Source organism: Episyrphus balteatus, chromosome 2, assembly GCF_945859705.1.
Source record: "Episyrphus balteatus chromosome 2, idEpiBalt1.1, whole genome shotgun sequence".
Taxonomy (NCBI): Eukaryota; Metazoa; Arthropoda; class Insecta; order Diptera; family Syrphidae; genus Episyrphus; species Episyrphus balteatus.
The window spans coordinates 68,508,034-68,525,624 of record NC_079135.1 but is presented as its reverse complement, the minus strand read 5'-3'; the positions used below and the strand labels follow the sequence as shown (position 1 = coordinate 68,525,624).

The window sequence follows — 17,591 nt, the reverse complement described above, 5'->3', positions numbered from 1 at the left end:
GTCAAATTTGTTGACTTTTTTCCACTGGTCGCCGCCGTACTGTGCGTCGGCTTTACTACATACATTTTCAAAAGCAATTAGGTCCAATTTATTCACACTCCATTAAATTTAAAGTCGCCATTAAAAAAGGGAAATTTTAAAATTTGTATGCGATTTGACAGTTTTATAATTTTTAATGGAGCTTTTAAAAATAATGGAGAGTGAATAAATTGGGCCTTAGTGAGTTTTTTCTTTGAACCGACGATATGTTCTTGTTCATTGAATAAACAAAATTTAAGAATCCGATCTGAAATAAATTCAGAATAAGTAAAATAAAATGCTATGTGTGGCATCTGCTTAACAACAAACACAATTTATTGGGAATTATTTCAACTTTTTTTCGCCAATAGAAATGAGTTGGGAACAATTTAAAGTTATGGAACATTCATAATAAAAACTAATATTTTCGTGATATGATACCATCATTTTATTTTTACTACTCTTTTAACAATCAAAGTGTCATCACTATCACATTTTGCAGAACTGTCAAATACTCCACTTGACACATCTGTCACAACCACATGCGTTCCCATGCGATGATATATTGCAGAAAACGAGTACGAGTACTTTTTCAGCTCCGATTTTCAGCGGTTGTGTGCTTCTTGCTTATCAAAAAAAAAAAAAAATTTGCTTGTTGAAGTCGTCGTCGAAAGTCATCTAAAATTCACGCGATGTGTGTGCTTTTCTAAACATGAATCATTACTAACAATTAAAAAAATAAAATGAAAAAATAATGAATAATTATTTTAATATAAAAACAATAAAATTACTATTCTGTAAATATATTAATTGTGCGCATATAACCACTTAAGTTTTGTGGTTGTCTCTCTATAAATATTCTCAACACTCAAAAAAAAAAACGAAGAAAAGAAATATATAAAAGTTTTAGAAAAAAATAAAAATTTATAAAAAAGTTCTAAACCTGCTCCTTATCGAATACAAACAAACAAAATGGATATAGTCAAAATAATTGGAAGTACATTTTGGTCAACAAATATATGGCTTCCGCCGAATGTAACGTGGGAGGACATCGCACCGGGCTCACGTCCAGATGTTCATCATGCCGACTACAGGCATCTGATATGGCCACTTCCATTAGCTGTGATTGTAATGTTGATACGTTACACCTTAGAAAGGTAATGTCTATTTTTTAATCTCTTACAATTATACTCAAAATATGGTTTGCTTTTGATTTGTTTCCTCGAGTGGAGATTCTAGCGAGGTTCTTCCTAGTCCACCGCGTCATCGTTGGGTTTTTTTTTTCATTCATTTTTTATTTTCTCAACAATCTACATGATTTCCTATTAAGGTACGTGCTCGTTTGCTGTTTTTGTCTGGAAATCATAACCTCTTCAATTGGAAACGCCCAAAACATTCTAAATGTGCATTTAGACTTTGAGAGGCTTCTTTTGGGATTTTTCTCCTTGTCTTGTTAGCATTAAAAGTATTCATTTTGTATTTCTATCTTTCAAAGCAAACACACCTCGACATCTTTTTGGAGTCGATTTGAATGCAAAACAATAATTATCACCAAGTTGCGGCAAATGCTGATTGTGCATCGCCGAGCGCGACTGCAATCGTGTTTTATTGGTGACCTGGCCGCCGCACAGTGGGGCAGAATGCCTTAAAACGGAGTATTAAATAAATCAGCCATTAGAGCTAGGAACCTGAAATTTTACATGTATTCTTCTGAGACTCTTATAAGCTATAATTGCCACGCCCACTTAAACTCATATTATTTTGGGAAATAATAAAAATTTCAATATTTTTCACACAGAAAAAAAAATAACTATTTTAACAGTTTAAACCCGGTAGTTAGTTTATTGAATCCGATTACTTCGATTGACTATTAAAATAGTCAAAAATAACAATTTTTTTACTATTTAAATAGTTATCCCGATAAAAATAGTTATTTTGTTCTCTGAGTGCAGATGAAAAGGTTATTTTAAGGCTCTAAGCGCCTGTTCACTAGAAGTTGAACATAACTTGGGAACTTTTATTTTCAACTTGAGAATTCGGTTTTGTTCACTCAAAGTTGACGTTTTCAACTTTCCGGTGATGTTTTCAAAACTGAAAGTTGGTTTTATAAACTCGAGAGTTTAGAAAAAAAAAAAAAGTGAACAAAATAGATTCTCAACTTTAACTCTCAAGTTTTTGTCAACTTGAGAGTTTGCTTCAAATTAAGCAATAGTGAACAAAATCGCCCTAAAGAGACTCAACAATCGGCCTTATCACGAATTCCATTCGTATCGGAAATTTGATACGATTCCTGAAAAAACAATCACGGAATCCGTTCGTAATGGAAAACTTCATACAAATCGCCACTACGATCCGATTTTGTAATTGTTTTTCGTTGAAAATGTTTGCTTCGGAAATGCTTGGAGGTTTCAATAGATCTAGTGCTTCTTGTTCGTGTGTGGTTTTTAATTGGCTGTAATGATAGTAGCAGAAAATAGTTGAATTATATTCATTTGTTTTATCTCGACCTGATTTTCTTGAAAAATGCTCTTGAACTTGAACATTCTTGAAATCTTTATTACGAGCCCCTTGCGCTTCCTCAAAAATTTGACCAATTGGCAACAATGCTGATTGTATAATTTCTCTGTCAATGTTTTCAGTAACATATTTTAGAAGCTTGGAGGCCTGAATTTCCCCAGAAGCTCTGAAGTTCATCTGAGTTGCATAATTAAAATGGACATTGAAACGGTTTCTCTCAAGTATTGAGTTTTTTTTGCGTTCAGAAGATGTTTCAAAATCCACTTCCGGGCAACCACGTTTCTTTGCAGATTCTTCTGCCTTTTTAAGACAAACAATAATTGAGATATTGAGCCAAGAATTTTCGTTTGTTTTATTAATTTTTCTTTGATTCTAGAAGCTTTGGTTCAATGCATTTTAACTCGTGTTTAAAATGTTCTATTGAATTCCTTAAATTGGCTATTTTCGTTGCTTTTTGTCGTAGTTAGAAGATGTTTTTCTAAAAAATCCATCTGATCGTCAATCATAATGCTCTCATATCTTTTCATAATACCTACAAGTTGCCTTCTTGTAAAATAAGAAAATTCACATACCACAAAAAGTGCAGAAAAGTAGCACGTTTTTTTTTGACGGAATAAAAAAAAATGAACATTACAAACATTAAAAAAAAAATCACAACTTACACTAACTCAGAACACATTCAAAAGTCAACGGACTTCAGTAAACCTCTAAAATAACACTTTAAAAAAAATATCACCGAACTTCACTCAAATTTTACAAAAATATTCGCATATATCAAAAATAAATTAGTTTGATTCACTTTAACATACCTGAAGTTGAAAGTTCCATACTAAATTTCTTTATAAATTAACAAAAAAAAAAAAAAAAGAAAACAGTGCTCAAATGTCACTATGAAAAATCGACAATTTCACTTCTGATGCAGCTGACTGCTAGTTAAGCTAAAACAAGAATGTATTGATAATTCTGATAATTTGGAAGTTCTATAAAAAAATTAATAATATTTTTATAAAGAATGGATATTGCTCTATTGCTCTCTATTAAAAAATCAAGCATATTTGCAATTTAGTTTTTTTTTTTTAATTGTTGCCAGCTTTTAAGTCGTCTTGCCCCATTGTGCGCCGCACACCGATCGAATGTAGTATGCTGATGATGCTAAATCTTATTTATGTGTGACTAAAGTATGAAATATGTTTGCTAATGTGTGTGTGTAGGTATTTCCTATCAGTTATTCTTTTATTAGTTCTTTTTTGTTTCATTAAAAAAAAGAATCGTGCTATGCGTGACATGTTTATTTAAGCAGTCAAAAGATTTACCAATCTCTTGTAAGACAGTGGTAATAGCAACTATTACTTTGCATCTTGTAGAATCTAGGTCGTTCTTGTCGTTGGCCTAATGGCAATGTCTGTTGTTGGTTTATTGAGAATTGTTGTAGAATTATGTATTTTTGTATTAGCAAGCTCGATAGAGGAGCTTTTAAAAGATTAAAATCAGTTAACAGAATGATGATGATGACCTTCAACTTTGTTGTGATTTTGAAGCTAAAATTACCTTTGAAGTATTTATATCAATAAATAAGAAAGATATTTAATGCATTTTCTTGGGTATTTTTGTCGAGTCGAATCAACAAAAACAAGGGTGATTCATTTATTGTTAAATTTAATTGACAATTCATGCCGGTTCAATAGGTTGCTACCACAGAAATGCATTGATTTGATAATGTGTCGTTTCTATAAATGAACCCGGCCGACGATTTAATTTAATTACAAAGTGTTATGCAGTAAAAACCCTGATAAATTGTTCATGTTCTGTGTTGATCCGCAGAACTGGATTAACAGCCAGAATGTGTTGAGAGAAAAATGTGGTAGGTACCAACAAATGAAATGAAGAAAAAAAATCAAAGAAAATTTATTGCTTCTATGAATGAATGGAATGCAAACTTGTGAATAGAGAGTTAGATTTGTATTAGAAATAACAAAATGGCACTTAAGCGTGCCAAGATAAAATATAGCGGTGAAGTGTAAGTTTAATTGTAATTTGGCCTAAGAATGCTGCAATTTATCATCAACAAAGAAACGGGACGACATGCATCTGTATAACAACACCAATATAATTCGAAATGAACACAGTACAGAAGAAAGCATTTGGGATCTCCTACAGCGAAGTTGCATAGAAAAAAGTTAAAAAGTTGTATTCAAAAAGGACACAACCAGCAAGGCAAAGAGACATGATGGTGGATTTCCAACAGCTTCACCTAACTTGTGCAAAGTATCCGATGTCACAGTTACAGTAAAATACTCCAAAAAAGGAAAAGCTGTTGAGCCCGACGAAATATCTTCAGAGTTTTGGAAAAGATACATTGGAAAAGGGATATACATACATGGGGTTTAGATGGCTCACAATTATTGTCCGCAGGCTTATACGAGGTGAGCGTATAGCAGCTTATACGCGAAGCTGTGATAGTTACCGGGATTCGCCGACTGCGAAAAATAAGTGGCTGATGACCAGTGCTGATTTGTCGAGTGTAAATCAATCACAGATGCTATCCAAATTATCAGAATTATTATGGAAAAACATCGGGATTCCTTGGAGGGTTTGCATATAGTATTAGTTGATTTTGAAAAACATTCAATCGACAACCACGAGATCTGATATGGATGGCCCTCAGGTAACGAGGAGTTCCAGGAACCTATGTGGAGATAATTATGGACATCTATAATAGAACAGTTACAAGTAAGATGTATTTGTGCAGCTGGAGTTTTCGAAAAATTCGAAAGTACAGCAGGTGCAGGGGAAGCGTCTTGAATTCTATACTCTATTACAATTCTTAATTACCTGCATGAAGGCAAAGTGGCGGACCCAAATGTGCATCTGTTATTCTTTGCTAACGATTGAGCCATCATATGGATCGATGTTCTAGAAGGAAGTGGCTACCCCATAAGCGCGAAAAAAAACAGAATACCTATACTTATATTTATTTCATTGCCTGCTACCAAAAGATTTTTAACAAGCTCCAAAACACTTAAGTTTAAATTAACTCATTTATCTATTTATTTGATAAAAAGAATAGCAAAAGAATAACAATAATAGAACAGTATTCAGTGCATTAGATTGATTCAGGTAATCACCCATAATTTAAAATGCCCTTGGGCGAACTTGTCCTTTGTTTTATATTTTCAAGGTATCCACTAAGTGTTTACTTGTAAATACCCCCAACGTGCTCTACTTATTTAAAAGATCTTAATTAATATGTAATTATGTACACAGATTTTTTCATTATTATAACAATAATTAAAAAACACTGAAACTTTGTATAAAAATTTACAAATAATTTTTTGTTTACTAACAAAGTAATATGTATATTGCATATAATTATCGTTGTAAAAATATACCTAACGGCTATAATAAACCTTTGATTTTCTTAGCAACAGCTTAAACATTATCTATAAAAAAAACGCCCCAATTTTTGTTTTTATTAATTAAAAAATAAATAATATCTTTGCGAGTGTGTTAAAACATTAAATATCAACATCTGTAAGAATCAGTTTCTGCAAATAGAAGAACAAAAAAACCCTAATGCTTCGCATATTTACTAAAAAATAATAAATATTTTCTTAGTCATAATAATAACTAAATTAAACCGCTTTACGTACATAATGCTATGGACTTAATGAGCGTGTGTAGAAAAATGTGTCACCTGTTTAATCTAAAGTGCCCCAGATAAAGTGGAGACGAGACATATTTTTTATCGAATGATATTGATCGGAGGTGTGAATTTGTTTCAACACATACAAACTATTTAGTTGATATGTGTAATATATCATAAATTTAGTTTAAAGTTTTAAAGCAATTTCAGATTATAGTTAACAATTCATCTAAGGAATAATAGATTCAAAACATAATACATATATATAATCTCAAAATAACTGAAAGCTTGCTTTCGATTGGTCTTCCAGTAGTATCCGATAGCATTCAGAAGTCTTCTGAAACTCTTTAATTTGCACAAATTGACCGGCCGTTTTGAGAAGAGAAGGGTGGAAACATAAGTCAGCGGTCTGGCTATAAGAGAAGATGCGGATAACCGATGTAGATATAAGATTTTCCTTGTGCCAAAAACTAACCTTTTTGATGGCCAGGTCTTTTGCTTGGATAGCCCTACAGACGGAAGGAGAGACTGTGACACATCGTTGAAAAGCTCGTAGGTAAAAGTCATCGAACGTTCTAAGATGGATGTCGGGTTGATACTGGCTTCTTTTGGGAAACTTTTAAAGTAGCCATCTCACATAGACTTCTTTATTAAGACAATTTCTTTCGAGCTGACGTTCTGGCATTGACTAATGTGGCTAGAGAAATATCAATGATGGCAATACCACAAGCTGATATAATCTCTTTCGTTGGTTGCCAATTGACAGCTAAGGCCATCTCGGCCATTGAAATAAGATCGATGTTTGTATCTCGCTGTCACGAAAAGCTTAGGGTTGTTAGTACATAATATAACATAAGACTGTCCCTGGCTGAATAGCGTCACTACTTCATTTATTAATAGAGCTTACTTGACACCATGTAGCATCAAGCAGATTATTGAGAAAACAGTGATAAGATTTCAAACGAGAGGTGGAACGCCCTTGTTACAATCATTATAGCACGACAAATTCCGAGGGAAAAAAATATTTCGAGGATCTCCCCTGGAGATTCACGATAGAGCCCATAAGCTCTTTAAGTTCCAGGTACAAAACGGCAACTTGAATATCTCGCCCAACAACCTTACCTAACGCCTCATATAGTTTCCGTGGAAAACAATCATTTCCAAAAAACAGTTTTCGTTTGTCATCACTTCATCAACACTACCAAAAACATAACGTATGACATCAAAAATAAATCAAATACAAAAAACTGTCGATCAAATATATAATATAGAATACTGACAATGACAACTTTTATATCATAAGTATCTTTGGATTTTATTATCTTCTTATCAAACTTTTTCAAAAACTAATGACTCAGTAAAAAAAAAACTCCCTGGGTATCGTACGATTTTTTATCACACATTTTTATTACGCACAATTTGACTTTGAGATAATTTTGATAAATTTTTATTGAATTTTAAATGTTTGAATTTAAATTATAATACACTACAAATCGGGTTATATTGCATACCATTTGAGTGAATACTTAAAAGGCTTGAAAAATGACGTATTAACACTACATAAACAACATGTGCTAGTAATATAATAAGCGATAATAACAAAAAGATTCAAATACAATAACAAAATGATAAAACTGTATTTTATTATTATCCAATGTTTAAATTTGAATGCATTTTTAAATTTTATTGAGTTCTCATTTTCTTTTTGTCTTTAAGATTCTGGATAGCACCAATAGGAAAATCCATTGGCATCAGAAGCTCAAGACCAAAAAAGGCATCACCAAATCCAGTACTACAAGAAGCGTATGAAAAGTCAAGTCGGTTGGGACACAAGACTGTTAGTTTTTTTGTTTACATATTTATTTATCAAACAAAATTTAAATTAATCTTTTTTTAATTACAGGTATTGAGTTTAATGAAACAAACTGATTTAACTGAAAGACAAATTCAACGATGGTGGCGCCTTAGACGAGCTCAAGATAAACCATCGACCTTGGTTAAATTTTGTGAAAACTCTTGGCGTTGTCTTTACTACACATACAGTTTTATATTTGGATTGATAGTGTTATGGGATAAACCTTGGTTTTGGGATATTAAAAACTGCTGGTATGGTTATCCCCATCAGGTAAACATTTTTGTAACTTTACAATTGTTTGTTGAGTCTTAATGATATTTTCTTATAAATTACAGTCTATTGAAAGTGATATTTGGTGGTATTATATGATCTCAATGTCATTCTATTGGTCCCTTACTGGAACACAATTCTTTGACGTTAAAAGAAAAGATTTTTGGCAAATGTTTATTCATCACATGGTTACACTATTATTGATGGCATTAAGTTGGGTTTGTAATTTGCATCGTGTTGGATCATTGGTTCTTGTGGTGCATGATTGTGCTGATATATTCCTTGAGGTAAGTTATATTTAAAAATTAATATTTATCATAATTAAAATTGAAAATGAATATTTTCTTTCAAAAATTCTAAAGACAAAATTTGTCAGCACTTTTTTTTTTGAACGACAGTTATTAAGAGATATGATTTTTTGTTTGACCTATATTATTAATCAGTGTACCCGTTTTCTAATGTTGTGTTTTTGATGATTAGATTAATGTAATCGTCAAAACATTTCAAATCAGATATTTAAAAACATGAATGAATTGTGTTACCTATACGGCAACATAATTCGGTACTTAGGTGCTGAATATACTGAACATGATGTTTATCTTATTCTACTTCAAAAGTTAAAAGCGTAGGTTTGTAATTTAAAGGCCAGAAGAAAGTTCTTTCGATGGCAGATATATTTGGAATTTTAATAGAAAGAACATCTTCTTAAAATCGCTGACGAAGACGAGTGCATTTTTTTATCAGTATTTGTTTGAATTCTAGCGTTTGTGTGACGACAAGTAAAAGATCGATGCGTATTAGTGTGATAACCTAAGTCATATTATAAAAATACAATAGCCATTTTTTAACAGAAAGATCATTCATTTTTCCGATTAGAAGTATTCCATCAACTTTAAAATATTTTCTGTTAAACGGTTCTGCCAACAAACTGAATGTCCTTTTTATGACTTCCCTTGCGACACAACAGAATCGTTCATTCAAATTAAATATTTGAAATCATCAATTGGATTTTTTAAAGGAAGCCATTTGCATTTTCTAAATCTAATCAGTAATCACCTATCGAAACTATCAGATATCAATTGTTTTCAATTAACTTCGTAAAAGTACCTCTTCCGGTCTTATTTTGTTTGTTTGTGTAACATGAACATTTTTAGTTTTCAGATAAGAATTAGAACAACGACTTGTACGTGTTGAACGTAGATCTTTTTTTTTACATTTTGCTATAATAAAAACTGACCAAGTTATTTATTGAATAAATGTCCAATAAAGAATAGTACCTGGGTGACCGAGCTTTGCTCGGTATCTTTAAATGTTATAACTTTCAGTAAAAAAAAGTCAAATGTAAACAGCAATTTTTTGGAGTGGGTTTGAGTTAGCAATGATCAGTTTTTTCGCGGGTTACAAAACACCACATTCCCACTTTATAATCCAGTTTATTTACGACGATCAGCAATGGATAAAAGGGTTACAGGAATCTGCATTATCGAAAATGCCTACAGCAATGAGATCCCTTTTTGTTCAAATTTTAATTTACGGGTCAGTGGATGGTGTACATAAAGTTAATATTTTTTTCAAGTTTAGCCTTGTCGGCAAAGCTTAGAATGAAGAAATACTATTTTTTATCCCTGTCTCTGTTTTATTTTGTATCAGAGGATGCTTTACTTCTTTATTTTTTTTTACTTAGGTATATATGTATTATAAGATTGACATTAGGTCAATGGTGTTGCTTGTTGTGAGTTATTTTATTTTTATACGTTAACAATAGTCGCATTAAAACAAAAGAAAAACGTAAAACAAAGATAATATGTGATACCAAATTAACAAATTACTTAAAAGTTTCAATACATGATCAAAAAAGTCATGATTTAAAAAATTTTGTTAAGTTATTGTAACAAAAAGATCATCCCTCAAAATTTTATTGAAATTGTTGAATCTGTCTCCGCGAAAAAAAACTAATGTAAGAGAAAATACTTCCAAAATGTTGTATTTGCCTAGAGGAAAAAACCCTCAAAATTTCATCGAAATCTTTAAAGCAATTACCCAAAAAACTTATATGTGAGAAAAATAAGCGTAGCTGCGGGCGGATATTTCTAAAAGTACTTCCAAAACATTTTATTCGGCTAGGGGACCAAACCCTCAAAATTTCATCGAAATCCTTAGTTGTTACCAAAAAAATTCCATGTTAAAAAAGTGGGCGTGGCAGTGGGCGGATTTTTCCAAAAATACTTTCCAAACTTTTGACTCGCTTAGATAAACAAACCCTGAAAATTTCATAGAAATCATTAGAGCCGTTCCCGAAAAAACTTATATGTTAAAAAAGTGGGCGTGGCAGTGGGCGGATTTTTCCAAAAATACTTCCAAAATTTTTTACTCGCTTAGATGAACAAACCCTGAAAATTTCATCGAAATCGTTAGAGCCGTTTCCGAGATCCCAATTTTATATATATATATATATATACAGCTGTGTTCAAAATAATAGTAGTGCCTGCAACAAAATAACATTTTTTTATATTTACGGTGCTTCTACGGTTAAAAATTTAATTTCTTTGACGTCAAAGTTTGTAACGGTCAATGACTGATAAATGTATCGTAGTTTTAAGATGAAAAAGAAGGTGCTAAATAATTTTTCATTGACCTTTGGTTGTTCTTTCTAATTTGGCCTGTTCAAAATAATAGTAGTTAAAGTTATTTTTGAAGAATTTAAAAGCGGTTTATACCTTAGAATATTTATGTTTGCTTTAAAAGTAAGTACTCATATAATTTGAACAATTTTTCAACAAAAAACGATTTGTTTCGGTTTTAATCTATTTAAAGTTCGAAGAGCAAAACATTGCAGTTCGGTTAACGGAAACTTTTACGAAAGCTGCTTGAAGAATGGAAAACCTACTTGGAAATTCAAGGTTATATTAGGATGCTCCCTTACAATGGTAGCCAATGCAATAAACTCAACGAAAGACCCGAAAAGCGCGGTAGAAAAAGAAAAAAAACCGTCGTAGATGACAGGCGTATTGTCCAGATGAGCTAAGTTGAGCCTTCTGCATCGTCGTTTCAAATCCAGAAGGCTTTAAGCCTGGATTGCAGTGCAGTGAACATTCGGAGGTGACTGTTAGAGGCTAATTTGTACGGTTGAAGTCCACGAAAAGTTCCGCTGTTAACAAAGAAATATGTTAAAATACTAAAATTTTGGACCCTTCATGTTTTACTATTTTCGTCGTATACTTTGGAACATATTCCGTATTGGGTGGACGTCGGACGTATTGTGGAGATCCAGTACCACCAAAGAGGACAAATTTGCTCTCATCAGTAAACAATATGTTACGCCATTACTTCGTTGGCCAGTTTATGTGGTATTTACAAACTGGATACGCTTTTTAATATGTTCCGCGGAACTTTTCGTGGACTTCAAGCGCAAAAATTAGTCTCTAACAGTCGCCTCTGAATGGTCACTGCACTGCAATCCAGGCTTAAAGCCGTCTGGATTCGAAACGACGATGCCGAAGGTTCAAATTTGCTCATCTAGACAATACGCCTGTCGTCTACGACGGTCTTTTTTCTTTTTCTACCGCGCGTTTCGGGTCTTTTGTTGAGTTTATTGTATTGGCTACCATTGTAGGGGACCATCCTAATATAACCTTGAATTTCCAAGTAGGTTTTTCCTTCTTCAAGCAGCTTTCGTATAAGTTTCCGTTATCCGAACTGCAGTGTTTTGCTCTTCGAACTTTAAATAGATTAAAACCGAAACAAATCGTTTTTTGTTGAAAAATTGTTCAAATTATATGAGTACTTACTTTTAAAGCAAACATAAATATTCTAAGGTATAAACCGCTTTTAAATTCTTCAAAAATAACTTTAACTACTATTATTTTGAACAGGCCAAATTAGAAAGAACAACCAAAGGTCAATGAAAAATTATTTAGCACCTTCTTTTTCATTTTAAAACTACGATACATTTATTAGTAATTGACCGTTACAAACTTTGACATCAAAGAAATTAAATTTTTAACCGTAGAAGCACCGTAAATATAAAAAAATGTTATTTTGTTGCAGGCACTACTATTATTTTGAACACAACTGTATATATATATATATAAACAATTTTAGCTCGTTTAAAGTTATAAGATTTTGAAGTACATATTATTTTTGGTAATTCCAAACAATTCTTTTTTGAAAAGATTTAAAAAAAAAATCATTTTGATGCGTCAATTGTCTTGTTTACAAATTGAAGTAAATGTTTGTTTGTTGAATCTTTTATTAAAAAGTTATTTGCACTAAATTTTAAACAAATCCGGCCACCCGTTTAGGATCCAGCTTGGTGTACAGATAGACTTGTCCTATTAGGCAAGTAAAAATTGTATTATTTTAGTTTATGAACCATGTCTTAATTTCCCAATGTCTAAAAACTAGAAGCTAAAAATTGTTTTTTTTTTAATTGAATTGTTACAATCTAATTTGTTACAACTGCTTACCATAAATGGATGCTACTTATTTAAAATCAAGGCATATACTTAAAGTTGATTGAACTTAAGCTGATGAATACATAATCTATTACAATAACAGATGAAAAGTTTAATGTTATTGTTTTTCTTGTAATGCTAATGTGTAGTAAAAGTTATAGATTTTAAGTAGAAAATTGTTTTCTATTCTTCTCAAGTACGAGCGATAATCAACACAAGGCTTATTTTGTTACCATATGTGTTACAAGTTATCATCACTTCCTGTATTTCCATATTTAATAGCTCTTGCGTGTTTAACTAAAAATAATATTAATAATTGATGTATCTTTTTTTCGATTTGCAAGCCTTCTGATGTTTTTGTTTTGTTTTAAAATGTACGATAGTAGAAATCACATCTCAAAACATGTTTGTATTATTAAAACTGCGCATTTAAATATTCAAAACTGTTCAAAATACAGGAGTATTGTTTCTGATTAAGTTGATGCATTTTTTAACATCTTTCTCTTCAGTGAAGTATGAAATAAAATAATGAAAAACACAACTACTTTACTTTCTATTTACCAAAAGATTTGTATGAAAAAAAGTATTCGGTATAATGAATTGACTCATACATTATACAACATTATATCAACCGTACTACTGTAACAGATGATTTCTATTTTTTTCTTTTGATGGAACAAAAATGGATTGTAATTTTAATTTTTGAGTGAATGCCTATTTCTTCCGAATTCTTTATTGTTAACGGCTTGAATATTCAACCCTAGGGAAGAATTGCACAAGGTGATTGGTGATGGTCACGTTTTTGACAATCAAATGTGAACAAAAAAATTTGCGTCTAAGCAAAATGATTATTAAAATTTTTTAATAAATTGGCATCACTTCGAGGGAATAGAAGAAAATGACGCACGTTTCGTGAAATTTTTATTAATAAACAATTTCCTTTATTGTGGTCTCGTTTGATTTTGCTTCTGCTTTGTGTATTATTGTATCTATTTGCCACATAAAATTAATTACTTTTCATCTTTTGTCAAAAATACCGGAAAATACTGTTATGCAAAAGATCATCTTTTTGATCCCAGATCAAATTTTCCAGATCTTGATTTTTGACGTGATTTGCACACGCATTTTCACTTACGCAGTATTTGACACACATTTGTTTCTGTAAATTCTTCACAACTTTTTTTTTACATTCAAAATTGCTCACAAACGATTAAGAATAAAAATAAATCTCTTGGCAATATCCATTTGCCACAGTGATCTCCTGCATTTTATACAAAAATCTCTTTTTCAAATGGAAATCGACGTTAGTAATAATAATCACATGTGACAATTGCCTTACGCAAACCAATTTTGCTTTTTGTGACCGTCAACCGAGAAAGAAACCTCATTTGTAGCGCAATCTTTTGTAATGTTTCTAAGAATGCTTACGTAGATGGGTCTTGGTCATGCACCAAATGCAGACCATGTTTTTTATAGAGTAATTTTCGCCATTTAATTCAAGAAAGATTTCAAGTATGCGTTAAGCTCATCTGCTGGCATTGATCGTAAAAGAAACCAACGAGCAAAGTTTGTCGGAGATGACTACTAAGAATAACACAAGCGTTGATCCGATTGGTACCTTCCAATTTTAAATGAATTGCAGCTGGTTTGTTCACAGCTGATTATCTTTGTACCCTGATTGTTCCAAATTGTAAAACCTCGAATGTTCTTGTAAACTAATTTTTCTTCGTCTGAGAATTCACAGTAACCAATCGATTTCTGGTTTTCGCCATTTAAACCAGAGCCTTTGAAAATTACTCTAGAATCTTAACCCGATGTGTACACAATCTAGCTCTTAAACTATTCTAAGGAGTGTATTTGATTTCCAATAATTTTAAAACACATTTTGATTTATCCGCCACGGTATTGAGATAGTAAGGGGCTCAAAACAAACTCCTTCTGCATCTGTACAAATTGCGGCATTGAGTTACTGTCTGAACAGAATGAAAAATTCGCTTCTGGCAAAGAAAAACGCCGTGGTACAAGATGTCAAATAAAATCGCTCAAAATGTAAAAAAAAGGTGAACAGAATTATGTGGCGCACTAAAATGTCAATTGCCTTGAAAAAAAATAATGTAAACTGAGCAACCACATTAGAAACGTCAAAAGTCATTGCGCTTGTAGCTTGAAGTAAAAGTCGACTCGACTTGTACCACAGCGAGTTTTGTTGCCACAGCCACAGCTACGTATTCTGGCACCAATATACTAATTTGATACTTTTTAACTTTGACAGCGACACAAGACACAAGCCACAGCTACATCATTCTGGTCTACCAGTTAGAGTGCTCTTGTTTACCACACCTGCATTGATGGAACTTACTTGATTTAAACCTTTCAATTTAATTACACAAACAAATATTTCTTTACAGGCAGCTAAATTGACAAAATACGCTAATTACCAAAAGGCTTGTGATTGTATATTTGCTGTTTTCACCGTAGTTTGGATTGTAACTCGGCTAGGATTCTATCCAAGAATTATTTACAGGTATGCAATCCATTTCATATAAAAGAAGGCAATGATTAATATCTCTATCCATTTTACAGTTCATCTATCGAGGCACCCGCCATCCTGCCAATGTTCCCTGCGTACTATATTTTCAATGGCCTGCTCATACTGCTCCTGCTTTTACATATAGTCTGGACTTATATGATTGTTAAAATAGCAATCGAATCAGTAAAGAAAGGACTTGTAAGTTAAAAGAATTAATAAAAATAGCGAAACGAGAAAAATTATATTTTCTATTTTTTTTTAGATGGCTGGTGACATCAGATCTAGCAGCAGTGAAATTTCCGATAGTTCAGAGAGTACAAAGCTCTTGGCAAACGGAAAGCCAACAACAGATATTACTGCGAATTCAACAAGCTTACCTGCTGAAACAAGCAAAATAACAGAACACCTTCACACCACAAATTGATAATCAAGATTTCAGTTCAATGTTCAAAGTAGAAACTAAAATATAAAATATATTTATTAGGTTTTATTTTAATTTTTATTTGTTATTAATAATAAATTAAGAACGTATTTAGAGCTGAATGTGAGACACAACAAAAGCAAAACAAAAAATAATAAAAAAAGAAAGAAAGAGAACAACAACAAAATATCCATTCCGTATTTTCGATTGTAATTTTCTTTTAAAACTAATCTAAATAAATTATAATTATCTGCTAGCAGTAGTTTTGTATTCAACTTAAACAAAAAATTAAAAATTAAAACCAAAACACATTCACCATTCATTTTGAAGCAGAAACCAAAAAATCGTTTTAAACGTTCAATGATTGTATAAATAATAATAATAAAATAAATTTAAAACATAAAATTGTCTATACAAAAGTTATGATATGTATGAACAGTATGTCGTCGTAAATATATAGCTAAGATTCTAATGTTGTTACTAAAAAAAAAAATATTTTAACTTTTAAATCTTGTAAATCTTATATATCTTAGCAAAAGTTAATTTTTTTTAACTTTTTGCATAGCTTATAAAAACTGCATAATACTTAAAATATAAGTAATTTGTGACCAAAAGGTTTTTTTTCTAACTGTTATTTATTCAGGGGGTTGTCACAGTCTCAAAATATGTTTCACACCATCCCACTATATAGGTACAATGAGAGTTGATTGATGATGCACTAAAAAGCACTTACATATTTTTGTTCAGTTTTATTCACATCACACGTTGCAACTACATTTATAAGAAGCCTTTTTGGGTATGTTTTTCTTTTTTGTTTAATTTTTAAATACCCACCAAGCCAACTGTTTGCAAATTGCTTAGAACATAAAAAAAAGTACATAATTCTGGTTAACTATTCAAATACTAAAAAAACGAAAAATAAACTTCCCCAGTGTGTTTTTTGTATAAAAATAAATAAAAATAGTTTGAATGCTTTCGAAACTTGTGTATTTATGTATTAATGAAAAGAAAATTGTATGAAAATCGTCTTTAATAAAAAAAAAATAAAAATTTAAGAAAGCCACTTTGGTATTCAATTTTAATTTAAAATGTATAAAAGAAAGATAATATTTTTTTTATAGTAAACTATTAATTTTAATTAATTATTCTACATTGTAATAAAAATAAGAGTTGAAATATAAATTGTTTTATTTAATTTGAGCTTTTAATTAAATTCAATTTATTTCAAATAAAACCAGAATGCAAAACTCAAATATGATAAAAGGAGATAGTGAAATTTTCATTACAATCGTAACTAGTATGGAAGTGTAAGGGGAACAATTATAAAAATAGAATTAAGATTTCGTTCACCTCGTAAAATTCATTTCAAGAGAAGTGAGTGTGTAAATGAGATTTGCCATTTTTACTTGCTCTATAGGGCAAGTATTGGTTTCGTGTAGAAAAAAAAATTCGAGGTTTTAATCAAAACCAACATTACGATGATGGAGAAGATCAAAAAAGTGGTTTTCGTCATTCCGTCCGTCAGTCTGTGCGTCCATCTTTACATCGAGCTATTGCCTAAACGGATGGATGGATTTGCTTGAAACTTGATACAGATGATTTTTACGTAATTCCCTAGACCTGTTATTTTGTCAATATCTCCTCTTTAACGCATATCTCCCATATAACGTTTTCGATATATTGCAATTTCCTCGAAAACGGCTCTAACAATTTCAATTAAATTTGGTATACGCAATACTCTTATTGATTCTAACAAAAATGCGTTTTTAGTTTTTCTCACAAAATTCGGAGAACGTAAATATGGCGTTGCCGTTTTTCAAAAATGTACATATTTTTAAGTTCATGTATTTCATCAAAGTATTAGTCAATTTAATTCAAAATGT

At 31.4% G+C, this 17,591-nt stretch overlaps 1 protein-coding gene across 1 annotated transcript; it reads left to right on the top strand.

Moving 5' to 3' along the window:
* Positions 1 to 600: 600 nt before the first annotated feature.
* Positions 601 to 16,571, top strand: LOC129909185 (ceramide synthase 6). The gene is made up of 7 exons (XM_055986195.1): positions 601 to 1,175; positions 7,895 to 8,015; positions 8,082 to 8,303; positions 8,369 to 8,590; positions 15,166 to 15,281; positions 15,341 to 15,485; positions 15,550 to 16,571. The coding sequence occupies exons 1-7, from the start codon at positions 991 to 993 to the stop codon at positions 15,709 to 15,711; spliced, it is 1,173 nt and encodes a 390-aa protein (XP_055842170.1). The 5' UTR covers positions 601 to 990; the 3' UTR covers positions 15,712 to 16,571.
* Positions 16,572 to 17,591: the final 1,020 nt, after the last annotated feature.

Excerpts from the sequence above, each read along its gene's own strand:
- LOC129909185 (XM_055986195.1), top strand. The coding sequence starts at position 991 with ATGGATATAGTCAAAATAATTGGAAGTACATTTTGGTCAACAAATATA. Across the intron at positions 8,591-15,165 it reads GTGCTGATATATTCCTTGAG|GCAGCTAAATTGACAAAATA; the intron begins GTAAGTTATATT and ends ATTTCTTTACAG. Across the intron at positions 15,486-15,549 it reads AATCAGTAAAGAAAGGACTT|ATGGCTGGTGACATCAGATC; the intron begins GTAAGTTAAAAG and ends ATTTTTTTTTAG.